This window comes from Nycticebus coucang, chromosome 17, assembly GCF_027406575.1.
Source record: "Nycticebus coucang isolate mNycCou1 chromosome 17, mNycCou1.pri, whole genome shotgun sequence".
Classification (NCBI taxonomy): Eukaryota; Metazoa; Chordata; class Mammalia; order Primates; family Lorisidae; genus Nycticebus; species Nycticebus coucang.
The window spans coordinates 10441842-10459858 of NC_069796.1; the positions used below are offsets into that span (position 1 = coordinate 10441842).

The 18017-nt window shown below is 38.2% G+C and overlaps 1 protein-coding gene across 1 annotated transcript in view; it reads right to left on the reverse strand.

Moving 5' to 3' along the window:
• Positions 1 to 630: 630 nt before the first annotated feature.
• The window catches only part of TMEM232 (transmembrane protein 232), a 160405-nt gene continuing 143018 nt past the window's right edge, over positions 631 to 18017 (reverse strand). The window contains exon 13 of the mRNA XM_053566759.1: positions 631 to 1212. Within this exon, the coding sequence (XP_053422734.1) occupies positions 1032 to 1212 (181 nt within the window). The 3' untranslated portion in view covers positions 631 to 1031. The remainder of the gene's footprint in view (positions 1213 to 18017) is intronic.

Sequence of the window (18017 nt, forward strand, 5' to 3'; positions counted from 1 at the left end):
AGAATTTTTTTTAAATGTATATAATTTCATTAAAGGAAGAAAGATCTAAAAATGAGAAGCCTTTGTCAAGATCACAAATCTCCCTAATTGACCTATAAACTGATTACAATTCAAATCAGAATTCCAACATTGTTATTCACAGAATTTGAGAAATTGATCCTAAAAACTATAAAGAGAAGTAAAGGAGCAAACAAGGAAAAGATCATGCTGTTCTTGAAAAATTAGAAATTTGTCCTGCCACAATCAAAGACTCATGGCAGAGCTGTAATAACAAGATATTGAGACAGAAACAGAAAGACAAACAACCGAACATTACAAATCTGTAGTAAAAGGATAACTATTCAATAGGAGGATGCTAAGACAATCCGTGCTCCATTTGGGAAAATAATAGAGTCCTATATTACACCGTGCACAAAAATAAAATATTCCAGATGGGTTAAAGACCATAGTGTGAACACCAGAATTGTGAGATTTTCTTAAGCAAATGTAGGAGAATATGTTTAGGATATCAAGATAGGAAAATATTTTTTGAAAAAACACACAAACAAATAAAAAATACTTAAAGGAAGTCATATATTTAAAAACTTTCATACATTAAAAAGACATTCTAAAGAAAATGAACACAAAAACTTACACTTTGAGTAAAAATTGCAGAAATATTTAAATTTTAAGTTAAGAAATAAAATTAACGAGAAAAAAGTCAAATAACACAGTAGAAAAATGGCACAGGATATAGCTAAGTACTCACTACAGAGGGTATCAAAATAGCCAGTTATCCTCATTAGAGATTCACAATCACAGGAGTGGTAAGTGACGCAAATCACAGCAACACTGGGACACCGTTTCACATCTAGTCATGTAATTTAAATCTTAGATTTTGGCAAAAATTAGGATTAGCAGGAATCTTCTACACATTGCTCTACAAATTATACAATCATTTTTAAGAAAAATTTGGCAATAGCTCGTGAAGCTGAACACACATTCTGTGACTCAACAATTCGTCCTCCTAGGTCCATCTCCCTGGGAAGCTCTTACCCATGTTCCCGAAGAATTATGAGCCAGATAGAATAGTCATTGTAACACTGGTAAGTTGGAATTACCCAATTGCCCATTTGTAGCTGAACAGGTGATCCGAGTTTTAGCCACACACTTGAACACTTGACAGCAGTTAAAATGCAAGACCTGGATCTGTAACCATCAGCACAGATAGCTCTAAAAATATACATTTTTGAGAAAAAACAATTACTACTCTGCTGAATTTAAAAAACACAATGTTGGATAAAAATGCATGTTGCAAATACATAGATATAAAAGTTTAGTAAAATTTAAAACACTGACACAAAGAAAGTAGGTTGCTTATTGATATATTGGAACCAAAATAAATATAGACACTTCACATGAATGATACCCCCAAATTTTAGGGTAGTGATAACTTCCAAGGAGAGAGAAAAGGGTAACAGATGGAAGGATAAGAATGTACTTGCAATTATAATTTTTTTTTTTTGCTAAAAAAAAGGAGAACATGAATAAACTGAAAAAACATGAATCTTCTCATACGAATGTATATGTGTCTAACTTGTGGACATCCCACACTTCGTCCATGAGAATCACTCATGTGTTCCTTGGCCTGAGACCTTTCAACAAGGAATGATGATTTCAAATGAGCCACTTCTGATTCTGACATCAGCACACGGCCTAGGTCTCAGTGAATGACCTCTTGCTTGGCTGGACAGAGGACACTGACAATCTTCCCCAAAGAAATTCGCTCTTTTGGACTCTTCAACATTTATGTGGTATATCCTTAGTGCACAGCTGATGGTTGATGGTAACTTAATCTTTTCTTAAGATATTCCTCAGGAAGCCTTGCGTAGGTTACCCAGCAGCTGGCATTAGCGTGGGGGAACACTGGTACATGCTAACATTGTACATCTTTTTGGCGTCTCAGCCAAATATGAGATTGAAATAGACTGATTTCCACATTTAAATGAACTTAACACACATATCTAACTTACACACATGCTGGTATATTTATTTAACAAATATTATCAGTAGGTATCTTTAGAAAGTGGAATTTTAATAATGGCTGTCTTTTTTCCTTGCTTCTGTTTATATGTCCTAAGTTTTTACATAATAGTACTTGCATTTAAAATGTTTTTCTTGATACACTTAAAAGCTAGGGACTTCCTGGAGATGGGAAAATCATCTTTTTGCAAAGATCGAGTATAAATTTGTGCGCAGAGAATGGTGGTGCAGAAAGTGAGTAATATGAACACAAATCCTGGTTTGCCCACCCAAGCGACTGAGTAGTTAATGTCTAGTTGGAACAATGTATATGTCAAGTGTTCACCATTTCTCCATTACCTCTGAAATTCAGACAGGCAGCTAGATAGATGTTAAATAAGGAAGTATGTATAAAAATCCACTTGAAGTTCAAAACAGCACAATTTTATTTCTTTTTTATATTCTGCCCAATGGTCTTGTTAAGTAGAAAATATAATAACGTTTTCTTAAATCTGCTGCTTAGTTTTATGTACAAAGAACAAGTTTTATGTAAAGAGTGATATTCCTAAAGTGTCTTATGTCATAATTGAGAATTCTACTCTTTTAGTAATACCACATTTTCCCATGTATAATGTGCTCTCATGCATCATGAAGGACATGTTTTTGGTTGAAACTTTCAGGAAAAAAAAAACTTTCAAACTAATTTCTTTTTAATTCAAATTTTTATTTAGGTACTTCTTTTATATAATAAAGGAATTTTGGCATTTTGTAACATGTTATGGTACAAGAAAATTTGTGTAGTAAATAAATTCAAAACACAAGAACAAATACAAAGTAGGAGAAATTTTCTGTACTGATAACACATTTAGGATGATTTAGGCATCACAGAAGGCCAAGAGCTCTTTGTCACTGTCAATATCAAAAGAGTTGTCATCTTCAATTTCTACATTACCAGCGTCTTCCGAAGAGTCACTTTCTTTATCCCAGTCAATGTAATCCTCCTGACCTCCATGCACACTTGCTAACGCCACCTTTACTTCCTTCTGCACACAGTTTCACAGCCTTAGGATCTAATCACAAACCTAGGCGATGGAGACGTTCTTTATTCGGCCTGTAGGTGTTAAATCAGTACCACCTGACTGCATCCATGATGTCCACTTTTTCTTCCCTCGACCCTGAAGGGCTTTTCTTACCGACACATTAAGAGGCTGCAATTGGCTGGTTAGTCCACCACCCATCACAGCAAGCTGGGTTTTCAAGTCCACTGCAATCGCTTTTACCCTTTATATAACACAAGTTTTGAAATGATCAAGAACAAGCAAAACTGTTTTTTTAAGTAATCTTTTAGGCCTTTGTGACCGGACTTTGCTAAACCAGATTTTCACAACTTCTTCATTCCTTTGCCCTTCATCATGCACGTGGACAGTAACTTCACACGGAATCATTTCTTACAGAAACGTATTTCTTTTAAAGATGACCAGAGATGGGAGCTTTGTCCAATCTGTGCAATGGGCTAGAGTAACAGTGAAACGTTTTCTTGCGTTCACTAGTTTTTATAGCCATAGTCTTTGCTCCTTTGACATCCACAGTTCTGTTGGATAGCACCCAAATCGAATGGCACTGCCAATTTGGGGCAGCTCCAATTTGTCTTTTGAACATTGATAACAGAAGAATGGAATTCCAAAACTTGATTCTCACAGGCTGCTGGAAGTTTGGGGACAAGTTTTATTTGTGTCCTCATGCTCAAACCTTCTCTATTCATAAAGTTAAAGCACTATTTAGGTGTCCCGGAGAAATCATCAGTGTTTTTTTCTTGTGCAATCCTTTCAGCCTCTTCTTGTATCATCTTGGTTGATGCAGAGATCCCAGTTCAAAGCAGCTCCAGAATCCAGGTCTTCACCTGCCGCTCCAGCTCCAGCCCCAGCCACTTTGCAGGCTTCCTTCACATCACCTTCCTCTTTCTCGGCATCTGAAGAAGCTTTACTTGCTGTTGCCTCCACAATCTGATGACATTCTCTGTGGGAGGAGGTCCTAAGTGTGCCTTGACAGCTCTGTCACCATGCTCTATAGCATATTTCATAACTGTTAGCATAAAGTTTGCAGTGTACAAAAACCATTTGGACATTTTCCAATAATTTTTGTAAAAGTATCAGCTAGGTTCTAACTCCTGCGTAGAGTGTATGAAGAGAAGTATGTTGCTTTTTTCACTGAAAATGCTTTTGTTGCAAGTTCATCTTAAGTTCAACAAAACCGATTACTGTATTCTAGGCTATGAGTTTATGTATGGATATAGATATGGTTATTACTTTAATGCATAAACATAAATAAAAGAATTTAAAACATTTATGCATATACAGAATTAGTACTATGCATGTATAATATACATCCCTATTTTTACCTCAAAAAATTGAGCAAACAGTCTACATTATACAAGGCAAAATAAAGTTAAGTCCAGGTTGCAAAATATCTAAATTAAAGCTCTAAATTGATAAGTAACTTGAAAATGATTTCATCCAGCTGCCCATCCATTTATACTTTCATTCACTCACCCATCCATTTGTTTCCCCAACATTTTTCGAATGGCCCAAGTCCTGTGCAAGATGTAAAGTGCAAACATACTTTTATAAAACCTGGTCTGTTCTCTCAAGGAACTTATTCCTTGCAGGAAAGATAAAACATAGACTATAAAAGACCTCAATTCACATGAAAGTGCTGTATCAGTCTGAGGATGTACTTACAATGACATACTTTGAGTTGTGATTAAAAGTTAGAAGAATATGCAGGAGATTAAAGATGGCGGCCGAGTAACAGCTTCCCTGCAACTGGGAACAGCGAGTCTGGGGAGACAAGACTCCAGGCATCTCTGGCCAGTGGGCTCTGCCTATAATCATCCCTTTGAGGATACAGGGAGCCAGCAAGGGACTTCTGGACCCCAAGAGGAGGACACAAACAGTGAAAAACTAGTAAGTGGTTGCGTGTGTTCGATCGACCTAATCACGCCGGCAACCGTAAGTACAAGCAGCAGTGAGACTGCAAACCAGAAAGGCCTTACCTGTGAACTGTTTCGGTGTTCTTGGACTTGGCACTCAGTTGAACTGCCTTGGGGAGAGCTTTAGCAGGAGTGTGGAGAACTTTGGGCATTGTCTAGGGCCCCAGACTGAGCCACTGAGCTGGGCGCAGGAAGCCATTGTGAAAGAACTGCCCTGGCAAGGTCCGCCCTCAGGGTCTCAGAGCAAGGATTGGGTGGGTCAAAGTAACCTACTGACTGAGCAGCCTAAAGGCAGGGACTGAGCTACCTTACAGCCTTAATCCTTAGGGGCAGAGTGAGACGGTTTTGGCACACTGGAGCCTTGGGCTGTTGTTCTAGGTAGAGTGCCTTGATGTCACAGCTCATAGCAACCTCAAACTCCTGGGTTTGGCACCGCCCAGACCTCCATAAGAGCTGTGCAGCGACGCCCGACAGGTGACCCGCACCCACCAGACCTCCTCATTCCCTGACCAGGAACTGCGGGAGCCACGCAACCCTGCGTCCTTCCTCCTGTGTCCTCCCAGCTTCCACACTAGCCCGTTCATCTGGACAGGGACTCTGGTAGCTGTGTGCCCTTTGGAGACCTCCCTGCCTCTGCACAGAGCTCTTCTCCTGGCCAGAGACTGCTGGAACCTTGGCCTCTCTGTGCCAAAGTCACTGGGCACCTCACACTCCCAGAACCGAGCACACCACCCCCAGCCCTGTTGCTGGATCTGGGTGTGTCACAAACTGGAGCTGCTTCCACAACCAGAACTCCCTAGCTACAGAAGCCCCAGAGGAACTACACAGGGTCACTCCCTACAAAGATACAGCAACAATAGAGTGATCCCGCTGGGGTCTAATCTTGGAGAGACACCTCCCCAACTCTGACGACAGCCAGAGGCAACGGTGAAAAACAATCATGAGGCGAAATCAACAGAAAAACTCTGGCAATATGAATAATCAGAGTAGATCAACTCCCCCAAGGATCAATGGGGCAGAAACAGCACAAGACCCCATGCACAAACAAATAGCTGAGATGTCACAAATTGAATTCAGGATCTGGATAGCAAATAAGATCGAATTAGAATTCCAAAAGTTATCTCAAGAATTCAACGGATTCAAAGACCAAATGACCAAAGATTTCGACACATTGAGACAAGAAGTTGCATCCCTCAAAGACCTGAGAAACACAATAGAATCCCTCAGTAACAGAATGGAGCAAGCAGAAGAAAGGATTTCTGACATTGAAGACAAACCTTTTGAATGCTCCCAAACCCTCAAAGAAGAAGAGAAATGGAGAGCAAAAACAGACCACTCTCTCAGAGAGCTCTCGGATAATTTGAAGAAAACCAATATTCGTCTTATAGGGATCCCCGAAAGTGACGAAATGGCTTCACAAAGCACAGTGTCTCTTCTCCATGAGATTATGAAGGAGAACTTTTCAGACATGCCAAAAGATTCCGAAATTCAGATAGCAGACAGTTTCAGAACTCCAGCACAATTCAACCCAAATAAGACATCCCCCAGACACATCATAATCAATTTCACTAGAGTTAAAATGAAGGAGAAAATTCTGAAAGCTGCCAGACGAAAGAAAACCATTACCTACAAGAGGAAGAATATCAGAATAACTGCAGATCTCTCTGCTGAAACATTTCAAGCTAGAAGAGGATGGTCATCAACTTTTAATCTCCTAAAACAAAATAACTTTCAACCCAGGATCCTGTACCCAGCTAAACTGAGCTTCATTTATGATGGAGAAATTAAATACTTCAATGACATTCACATGTTGAAGAAATTTGCCACAACTAAACCAGCTCTCCAGGACATTCTTAGACCTATCCTCCATAAAGGAGAATTACCAGCGTAATTCTCCACCACAAAAGTAAACCCACCCCAAAAAATCCTTGATCAAATTCCAACTTCCACAGTTGCAAAAGGATTAAAAATGTCCACCGGTCTCTAGAAAGTCTTATCAATTCTCTCAATTAATGTGAATGGTTTAAATTGTCCTCTAAAGAGGCATAGGTTGGCAGACTGGATACAAAAACTCAAGTCAGATACCTGCTGCATCTAAGAATCACATCTTACATTAAAAGACAGATATACACTCAAGGTGAAGGGATGGTCATCTATGTTCCAGGCAATTGGAAAGCAGAAAAAAGCAGGTGTTGCAATCCTGTTCACAGATGCAATAGCCTTTAAACCAACCAAAATAATTAAGGATAAGGATGGACACTTCATATTTGTTAAAGGTAATACTCAATATGATGAGATCTCAATTATTAATATTTATGCACCCAACCACAATGCACCTCAATTTATAAGAGAAACTCTAACAGACATGAGCAACTCGATTTCCTCCACTTCCATAGTAGTTGGAGATTTTAACACCCCTTTAGCAGTCCTGGATAGATCCTCCAAAAAAAAGCTAAGCAAAGAAATTTTAGATTTAAACTCAACCATTCAACATCTGGACTTAACAGACATCTACAGAACATTTCATCCCAAAAAACTGAATACACATTCTTCTCATCAGCCCACGGAACATACTCCAAAATTGAACACATCCTAGGCCACAAATCTAACATCAGCAAATTTAAAAAAATAGAAATTATTCCTTGCATCTTCTCAGACCATCATGGAATAAAAGTTGAACTAAATAACAACAGGAACCTGCATACCCATACAAAAACATGGAAGCTAAACAACCTTATGCTGAAGGATACATGGGTTATAGACGAGATTAAGAAGGAAATCACCATATTTTGGAACAAAACAACAATCAAAACATGAAATACCAGAACCTCTGGGATAATGCAAAGGCAGTCCTAAGAGGGAAATTTATAGCACTGCAAGCCTTCCTCAAGAAAAGGAAAGAGAGGAAGTCAATAACTTAATGGAACATCTCAAGCAACTGGAGAAAGAAGAACACTTCAACCCCAAATGCAGCAGAAGAAAAGAAATAACCAAAATCAGAGCAGAATTAAATGAAATTGAAAACAAAAGAATTATACAACAGATCAATAAATCCCAAAGCTGGTTTTTTGAAAAGATCAATAAAATAGATAAACCATTGACCAACCTAACCAGGAAAAAAAGAGTAAAATCTCCAATTTAATCAATCAGAAATGGTAATGATGAAATAACAACAGACCCCTCAGAAATTCAAAAAAATCCTTAACAAATACTACAAGAAACTCTACTCTCACAAATATGAAAATATGAAAGAAATCGACCAATACCTGGAAGCACGCCACCTACCAAGACTTAGCCAGAACCAAGGGGAAATGTTGAACAGGCCTATATCAAGTTCTGAAATAGCATCAATTATACAAAATCTTCCTAAAAGAAAAGCTCAGGACCAGATGGCTTTACGTCAGAATTCTACCAAACATTTAAAGAAGAACTAGTACCTATACTACTAAACCTCTTCCAAAATATAGAAAAAGAAGGAATATTACCCAGCACATTCTACGAAGCAAACATCAACTTGATCCCCAAACCAGGGAAAGACCCTACAAGAAAAGAAAATTATAGACCAGTATCACTAATGAATATAGATGCTAAAATACTCAATAAGATCCTAACAAACAGAATCCAACAACTCATCAAAAAAATTATACACCATGACCAAGTCAGATTTATCCCAGAGTCTCAAGGCTGGTTCAATATACGTAAATCTATAAATGTAATTCAACACATAAACAAACTTAAAAATAAAGACCATATGATTCTTTCAATTTATGCAGAAAAAGCTTTTGATAATATCCAGCATCCCTTCATGATCAGAGCACTTAAGAAAATTGGTATAGAAGGGATATTTCTTAAACTAATACAGGCCATCTACAGCAAACCCACAGCCAATATTGTATTGAATGGAGTTAAATTGAAATCATTTCCACTTAGATCAGGAACCAGGCAAGGGTGACCATTGTCTCCATTGCTCTTTCACAATGTAATGGAAGTTTTAGTCATTGCAATTAGGGAAGAAAAGGCGATCAAGGGTATCCACATAGTGTCAGAAGAGATCAAACTTTCACTCTTCGCAGATGATATGATCGTATATCTGGAAAACACTAGGGATTCTACTAAAAAACTTTTAGAAGTGATCAAGGAATACAGCAATGTCTCAGGCTACAAAATCAACACCCATAAATCTGTAGCCTTTATATATACCAACAATAACCAAGCCGAACAAACAGTCAAGGACTCTATTCCTTTCACAGTAGTGCCAAAGAAGATGAAATATTTGGGAGTATACCTAACAAAGGATGTGAAAGATCTCTACAAAGAGAACTATGAAACTCTAAGAAAAGAAATAGCCGAAGATGTTAACAGATGGAAAAACATACCATGCTCATGGCTGGGAAGAATCAACATTGTTAAAATGTCCATACTGCCCAAAGCAATATATAATTTTAATGCAATTCCTCTTAAAGCTCCATTGTCATACTTTAAAGATCTTGAAAAAATAATACTTCGTTTTATATGGAATCAGAAAAAACCTTGAATAGCCAAAACATTACTCAGCAACAAAAACAAAGCAGGAGGAATCACGCTACCAGACCTGAGACTGTACTATAAATCCATAGTGATCAAAACAGCATGGTACTGGCACAAAAGCAGAGGAACAGAATAGAGAACCAAGAGATGGATCCAGCTACTTACCGTTATTTGATCTTTGACAAGCCAATTAAAAACATTCAGTGGGGAAAAGATTCCCTATTTAACAAATGGTGCTGGGTAAACTGGCTGGCAACCTGTAGAAGATTGAAACTGGACCCACACCTTTCACGATTAACTAAGATAGACTCTCACTGCATAAAAGATTGAAACTTAAGACATGAAACTATAAAAATACTTGAAGAAAGTGCAGGGAAAACTCTTGAAGGAAACGGCCTGGGTGAATATTTTATGACGAGGACTCCCCAGGCAATTGAAGCAGTATCAAAAATACACTACTGGGACCTGATCAAACTAAAAAGCTTCTGCACAGCCAAGAACATAGTAAGTAAAGCAAGCAGACAGCCTTCAGAATGGGAGAAAATATTTGCAGGTTATACCTCCGATAAAGGTCTAATAACCAGAATCCACAGAGAACTCAAACGTATTAACAAGAAAAGAACACGTGACCCCATCTCAGGGTGGGCAAGGGACTTGAAGAGAAACTTCTCTAAAGAAGACCGACGTAAAATCTACAAACACATGAAAAAAAGCTCATCATCCTTAATCATCAGAGAAATGCAAATCAAAACTACTTTGAGATGTCACCTAACCCCAGTAAGTGTAGCCCACATAACAAAATCCCAAAACCAGAAATGTTGGCATGGATGTGGAGGAAAGGGCACACTTCTACACTGCTGGTGGGAATGCACACTAATATGTTCCTTCTGGAAGGATGTTTGGAGAATACTTAGAGACCTAAAAATAGACCTGCCATTTGATCCTATAATTCCTTTACTAGGTTTATACCCAGAAGACCAAAAGTCACAATATAACAAAGACATCTGTACCAGAATGTTTATTGCAGCCCAATTCATAATTGCTAAGTCATGGAAGAAGCCCAAGGGCCCATTGACCCACGAATGGACTAGCAAATTCTGGTACATGTATACCATGGAATACTATGCAGCCTTAAAGAAATATTGAGACCTTACCTCTTTCATGTTTACATGGATGGAGCTGGAACATATTCTTCTTAGCAAAGTATCTCAGGAATGGAAGAAAAAGTATCCAATGTACTCAGCCCTACTATGAAGCTAAATTATAGCTTTCAGATGAAGACTATAACCCAACTATAGCACAAGACTATGGGGAAAGGGACAAGGAAGGTGAAGGGAGGGGGGAGGTTTAGGTGGAGGGACGGTAATGGGTTGGGCCACATCTATGGTACATCTTAGAATGGGTACAGGCAATTGCACCTATGTACACAGCTATGAATTAACAATAAAAAAATGGAAAAAAAGTTAGAAGAATAAAAGTGACAGAATCCTTTTAACGCAATCATTTTTTATGTTTTTTAAAGACCATATATTACTAGGGCTTTATTACTAACTCTGTAGCTAGTGTTGAGGAATCCATTTCATCACTTAATTCTCTAGAATTTTTTAGTTGCATAATATTAGAATTCAAAGGAAATAGCATTTGTCACGGCTGAATTGTATTCCACTAAAATCTGTATGTTGGAGTCCTAAAATCACACTACCCTAAAATGTTATTATATTTGAGATTGGACCCTCTTGTGATGCTTAAATCCAGGCACGGTGGCTTATGCCTGTGATCCCAGCTACCCAATAGGAATGCTTGAGGCCAGCAGCTCAAGACCAGTCCGGGCAATGTATTAAGAGCCACCTCCACTTCGCATCGAGATAAGAATAGTAAAATAAATAAATAAAAGGTACTTAATATTCAATGAAGTCATATGAATGGATCCTACTCCAACTTGATTGGCATCCTTTATAAGAAAGGGAAATTTTGGCACAAAGACACAACAGGGGTATACTCATACAAGAAAAGGCCACGTGGAGGACACAGTAGTCATTTTGCAAGTCGAAGAGCCTCAGGAGAAACCAAGCCTGCAACATCTTTCTGGAACTTCTAGCCTCTGGAATTGTGAGAAAGTAAATTTGTATCGTGTAAGTCCCCAAGTTATTGTTTTGTTATGGCAGCCCTAGTAGCTTACATAGTATGTGATCACTTCCCATACAAATAGATGTGTAATAAACATAGAAAATATTGTTGCCATGATTCTAGATATTCTTCTCATACAAAGAATTACATTAACTGTGGTCGCCTAATAAGTAAGCATTATAATGACAAACAGTATCGCCAAGTCTGCTAGCAATTTCCAGATGTAATTTTTGCTGCACTTTTGGCCCTTCTGATTTTTCTTTTCTAAATGGCCCTCAAAATATATGTGCTTGATTATTTGCATTTTTATGAAAAATAATAGCTTTTTAGTAACCTGAAATTATCTTTTTGTTTTTTATTGTTGGGGATTCATTGAGGGTACAATAAGCCAGGTTACTCTGATTGCAATTGTTAGGTAAAGTCCCTCTTGCAATCATGTCTTGCCCCCATAAAGTGTGACACACACCAAGTCCCCACCCCCCTCCCTCCATCCCTCTTTCTGCTTCCCCCCCATAACCTTAATTGTCATTAATTGTCCTCATATCAAAATTGAGTACATAGGATTCATGCTTCTCCATTCTTGTGATGCTTTACTAAGAATAATGTCTTCCACGTCCATCCAGGTTAATACGAAGGACATAAAGTCTCCATTTTTTTTAATGGCTGAATAGTATTCCATGGCGTACATATACCACAGCTTGTTAATCCATTCCTGGGTTGGTGGGCATTTAGGCTGTTTCCACATTTTGGCGATTGTAAATTGAGCTGCAATAAACAGTCTAGTAAAAGTGTCCTTATGATAAAAGGATTTTTTTCCTTCTGGGTAGATGCCCAGTAATGGGATTGCAGGATCAAATGGGAGGTCTAGCTTGAGTGCTTTGAGGTTTCTCCATACTTCCTTCCAAAAAGGTTGTATTAGTTTGCAGTCCCACCAGCAGTGTAAAAGTTTTCCCTTCTCTCCACATCCACGCCAGCATCTGCAGTTTTGAGATTTTGTGATGTGGGCCATTCTCACTGGGGTTAGATGATATCTCAGGGTTGTTTTGATTTGCATTTCTCTAATATATAGAGATGATGAACATTTTTTCATGTGTTTGTTAGCCATTCGTCTGTCATCTTTAGAGAAGGTTCTATTCATGTCTCTTGCCCATTGATATATGGGGTTGTTGGCTTTTTTCATGTGGATTAATTTGAGTTCTCTATAGATCCTAGTTATCAAGCTTTTGTCTGATTGAAAATATGCAAATATCCTTTCCCATTGTGTAGGTTGTCTCTTTGCTTTGGTTATTGTTTCCTTAGCTGTACAGAAGCTTTTCAGTTTAATGAAGTCCCATTTGTTTATTTTTGTTGTTGTTGCAATTGCCATGGCAGTCTTCTTCATGAAGTCTTTCCCCAGGCCAATATCTTCCAGTGTTTTTCCTATGCTTTCTTGGAGGATTTTTATTGTTTCGTGCCTTAAATTTAAGTCCTTTATCCATCTTGAATCAATTTTTGTGAGTGGGGAAAGGTGTGGGTCCAGTTTCAGTCTTTTACATGTAGACATCCAGTTCTCCCAACACCACTTATTGAATAGGGAGTCTTTCCTCCAAGGTATGTTCTTGTTTGGTTTATCGAAGATTAGGTGGTTGTAAGATGTTAGTTTCATTTCTTGGTTTTCAATTCGATTCCAAATGTCTATGTCTCTGTTTTTGTGCCAGTACCATGCTGTCTTGACCACTATGGCTTTGTAGTACAGACTAAAATCTGGTATGCTGATGCCCCCAGCTTCATTTTCATTACTAAGAACTGCCTTAGCTATATGGGGTTTTTTCCAGTTCCATAAAAAACGCAGAATCATTTTTTCCAAATCTTGAAAGTACGATGTTGGTATTTTGATAGGAATGGCATTGAATAGGTAGATTGCTTTGGGAAGTATAGACATTTTAACAATGTTGATTCTTCCCATCCATGAGCATGGTATGTTCTTCCATTTGTTAATATCCTCTGCTATTTCCTTTCTGAGGATTTCATAGTTTTCGTTATAGAGGTCCTTCACCTCCTTCGTTAGGTATATTCCTAGGTATTTCATTTTCTTTGAGACTATGGTGAAGTGAGTTGTGTCCTTAATTAGCTTCTCATCTTGACTGTTATTGGTGTATACAAAGGCTACTGACTTGTGGACATTGATTTTATATCCTGAGACATTACTGTATTTTTTGATGACTTCTAGGAGTCTTGTGGTTGAGTCTTTGGGGTTCTCTAAGTATAAGATCATGTCGTCAGCAAAGAGGGAGAGTTTGACCTCCTCTGCTCCCATTTGGATTCCCTTTATTTCCTTGTCTTGCCTAACTGTATTGGCTAGAACTTCCAGCACTACGTTGAATAGTAAAGGTGACAGAGGACAACCTTGTCTGGTTCCAGTTCTAAGAGGAAAAGCTTTCAGTTTTACTCCATTCAGTAAAATATTGGCTGTGGGTTTGTCATAGATAGCTTCAATCAGTTTTAGAAATGTGCCACCTATGCCTATACTCGTCAGTGTTCTAATTAGAAAAGGATGCTGGATTTTATCAAATGCTTTTTCTGCATCTATTGAGAGGATCATGTGATCTTTATTTTTGCCTCTGTTAATATGGTGGATAACGTTTATGGACTTGCGTAAGTTAAACCAACCTTGCATCCCTGGGATGAAGCCTACTTGATCATGATGAATGACTTTTTTGATGATAAGTTGTAATCTATTGGCTAGGATTTTGTTGAGAATTTTTCCATCTATATTCATGAGTGAGATTGGTCTGAAATTCTCCTTTTTGTTTGGGTCTTTTCCTGGTTTTGCTATCAGGGTGATGTTTGCTTCATAGAATGTGTTGGGGAAGATTCCTTCTTCCTCAATTTTTTGGAATAATTTCTGCAGTACAGGAATAAGCTCTTCCTTGAAGGTTTGATAGAATTCTGGTGTGAAGCCATCTGGACCAGGGCATTTTTTGGTTGGAAGATTTTTTATTGTTTCTTTGATCTCAGTGCTTGAAATTGGTCTGTTCAGGAGGTCTATTTCTTCCTGGCTAAGTCTAGGGAGAGGGTGTGATTCCAAATATTGATCCATCTCCTTCCCATTGTCAAATTTCTGGGCATAGAGTTTCTGGTAGTATTCAGAGATGATCTCTTGTATCTCTGTGGGATCAGTTGTTATTTACCCTTTATCATTTCTGATTGAGGTTACTAAAGATTGTACTTTTCTATTCCTCGTTAGTCTGGCCAATGGTTTATCTATTTTATTTATTTTTTCAAAAAAACAACTCCTTGTTTCATTAATTTTCTGAATGATTCTTTTGTTTTCAATTTCATTGATCTCTGATTTGATTTTGGATATTTCTTTTCTTCTACTGAGTTTAGGCTTAGATCGTTCTTCTTTTTGCAATTCCATAAGATCTCTTGTGAGATTGTTGATGTGCTCTCTTTCCGTTTTTCGAATGTAGGCATCTAAAGCGATGAATTTTCCTCTCAAAACTACTTTTGCAGTATCCCACAGGTTTTGGTAGCTTGTGTCTTCATTGTTGTTACGCTCAAGGAAGTTAATGATTTCCTGTTTTATTTCTTCCTGCGCCCATCTGTTATTCAACAGAAGATTGTTTAATTTCCATGCCTTTGGGTGGGGTCGAGCATTTTTGTTAGAGTTGAGTTCCACCTTTAGTGCCTTATGGTCTGAGAAGATACAAGGTAAAATTTCAATTCTTTTGATTCTGTTGATATTTGTTTTGTGTCCCAGGATATGATCAATGTTGGAGAATGTTCCATGGGGTGATGAGAAGAATGTATATTCTTTATCTTTGGGGTGGAGTGTTCTATATGTCTCTATCAAACACAGTTGTTCTAGGGTCTCATTTAAATCTCTTATATCTCTGTTTAATTTCTGTTTAGAGGATCTGTCCAGCTCTGTAAGAGGAGTGTTAAAGTCCCCTGTTATGATGGTATTATCGGATATCATATTGCTCAGACTGAGTAAGGTCTGCTTCAAGAATCTGGGAGCATTTAAATTGGGTGCATAAATATTTAGACTTGAAATGTCTTCTTGTTGTATTTTTCCCTTGACCAATATAAAGTGACCATCTTTGTCTTTTTTGACTTTAGTTGCTTTAAATCCACATGTATCTGAAAATAAGATTGCAACTCCTCTTTTCTTCTGAATTCCATTTGCCTGAAAAATTGTCTTCCAACCCTTGACTCGGAGCTTTAATTTGTCTTTTGAAGCCAGGTGTGTTTCTTGCAGACAGCAAATGGATGGCTTGTGTTTTTTAATCCAGTTACCCAATCTATGTCTCTTCAGTGGGGAATTCAAGCCATTAATATTTATTGAGATAATTGATAAGTGTGGTAGTATTCTATTAGTCTTATTTGGTGAGAGTCCATTGCTTACTTTTATCTTTTACATCAGTGTGGAGGTTATGTTCTGTCATTTAATTTCTGAGTTCTTACTTTCTGCTGATCCATTGTGGTGGTCAGTGTGCAGAACAGGTTGAAGTATTTCCTGTAGAGCTGGTCTTGTTGTGGTGAATTTCCTCAATGTTTGTATATCCGTAAATGATTTGATTTCTCCGTCAATTTTAAAGCTTAGCTTAGCAAGGTACAGAATTCTGGGCTGGACATTGTTCTGTTTAGGTAGATTAAAGGTAGATGACCATTGTCTTCTTGCTTGGAAAGTTTCGTTAGAGAAGTCTGCAGTCACTCTGATGGATTTGCCCCTGTAGGTCAACTTGCGCTTACTCCTGGCAGCTTGCAGAATCTTTTCTTTTGTCTTGACTTTGGACAGGTTCATCACAATGTGTCTTGGAGAAGCTCGGTTAGAGTTGAGGCGACCTGAGGTCCGATATCCCTCTGAAAGCAGTGTGTCAGAATCTTTGGTGATATTTGGGAAATTTTCTTTTATAGTATTCTCTAGTATGGCTTCCATTCCTCTGGGGCATTCTTCTTCCCCTTCTGGGATTCCTATAACTTGTATGTTGGAACGCTTCATAAAGTCCCATAATTCTGACAGTGAACGTTCTGCTTTCTCTCTCTTCTTTTCTGCCTCTTTTACTATCTGAGAACTATCTCAAGAACTTTGTCTTCTACCTCTGAAATTCTTTCTTCTGCATGGTCTAACCTGTTGCTGATACTTTCCATTGCATCTTTAAGTTCCCTAATTGACTGTTTCATTTCCTTCAGCTCTGCTATATCCTTTTTATATTCTTCATATCGTTCATCTCTTATTTGATTCTGTTTTTGGATTTCCTTTTGGTTATTTTCCACTTTATTAGCAATTTCCTTCATTGTTTCCATCATTTCTTTCATTGTTTTCAACATGTGTATTCTAAATTCCCTTTCTGTCATTCCTAACGTTTCTTTATAGGTGGAATCCACTGCAGTATCTACCTCATGGTCCCTTGGCGGGGTTGTTCTGGACTGGTTCTTCATGTTGCCTGGAGTTTTGTGCTGATTCTTCCTCATGAGTGATTTCTTTTATCTGTTTCCTTGCCCTAATTTTCCTTTCACCTCCTCATGCCTGTGGACTTCTGGGGGTGCCCAGTTGGGTGGTTCCCTTGAGGTCAGCAGCTCTTTGCTAGCCTGATCAGACACAGTACCCCACAGTTGCAGGCAGGTTTAGACGGATTGAACACACGTGAGCACTTGCCGGTTTTCCACTGTTTTAGTCCTCCTCTTGGGGTCCAGAAGTCTCTCGCTGACTCACTGTGTCCTTGCAGGGGTGATGATAGGCAGATCCCACCAGCCAGAGATGCCTGGAGTCCTATCTCCCCAGACTCACGGTGCCCAGATGCAAGGAAGCTGTTACACGGCCGCCACATCTTGCTCCGCCTCAACCTGAAATTATCTTAAAGAAGATTCAGCTTTTAATTTTCAAATTTCTCAACCTTATAACACTAACAGGCAAAGAATGATAACATAAACAGTCTTTAGACATATGAAAGTCACTTATATTAAGACAGCCAACACAAGGGACCAGAAGGCTGTGTGAAATCAGATATGCATTTGGGAATACAAATTCACTGTACTGGTGGGCTTCATTCTAAAAATTAGAAATTTTTTTCTCAAAACAAATGTGAGGGCTATTTTAGAGTTACACTGTTAAAGATCTAGTATTTCTAAGTGTAACACAGTCTTTTAAAACCCATGCACCTAAGTACATCTCACTATTTTGGCATTCATGTAATTTCTACTGCAGAAAAGAAAAAAAAGGGTTTCCCATTCCTTCTTGGGAAAATACTGGATCAGACTTAAGAAGGCCCAAACTATCTTTCACAATGGGTCTTTGTCACATTCTAACAGTACCTAGCAATAGAAATGACACTTGGTTCTAGTGAGACGCACCATTATATGGCAATAATTATCAAAGTAACAAAGC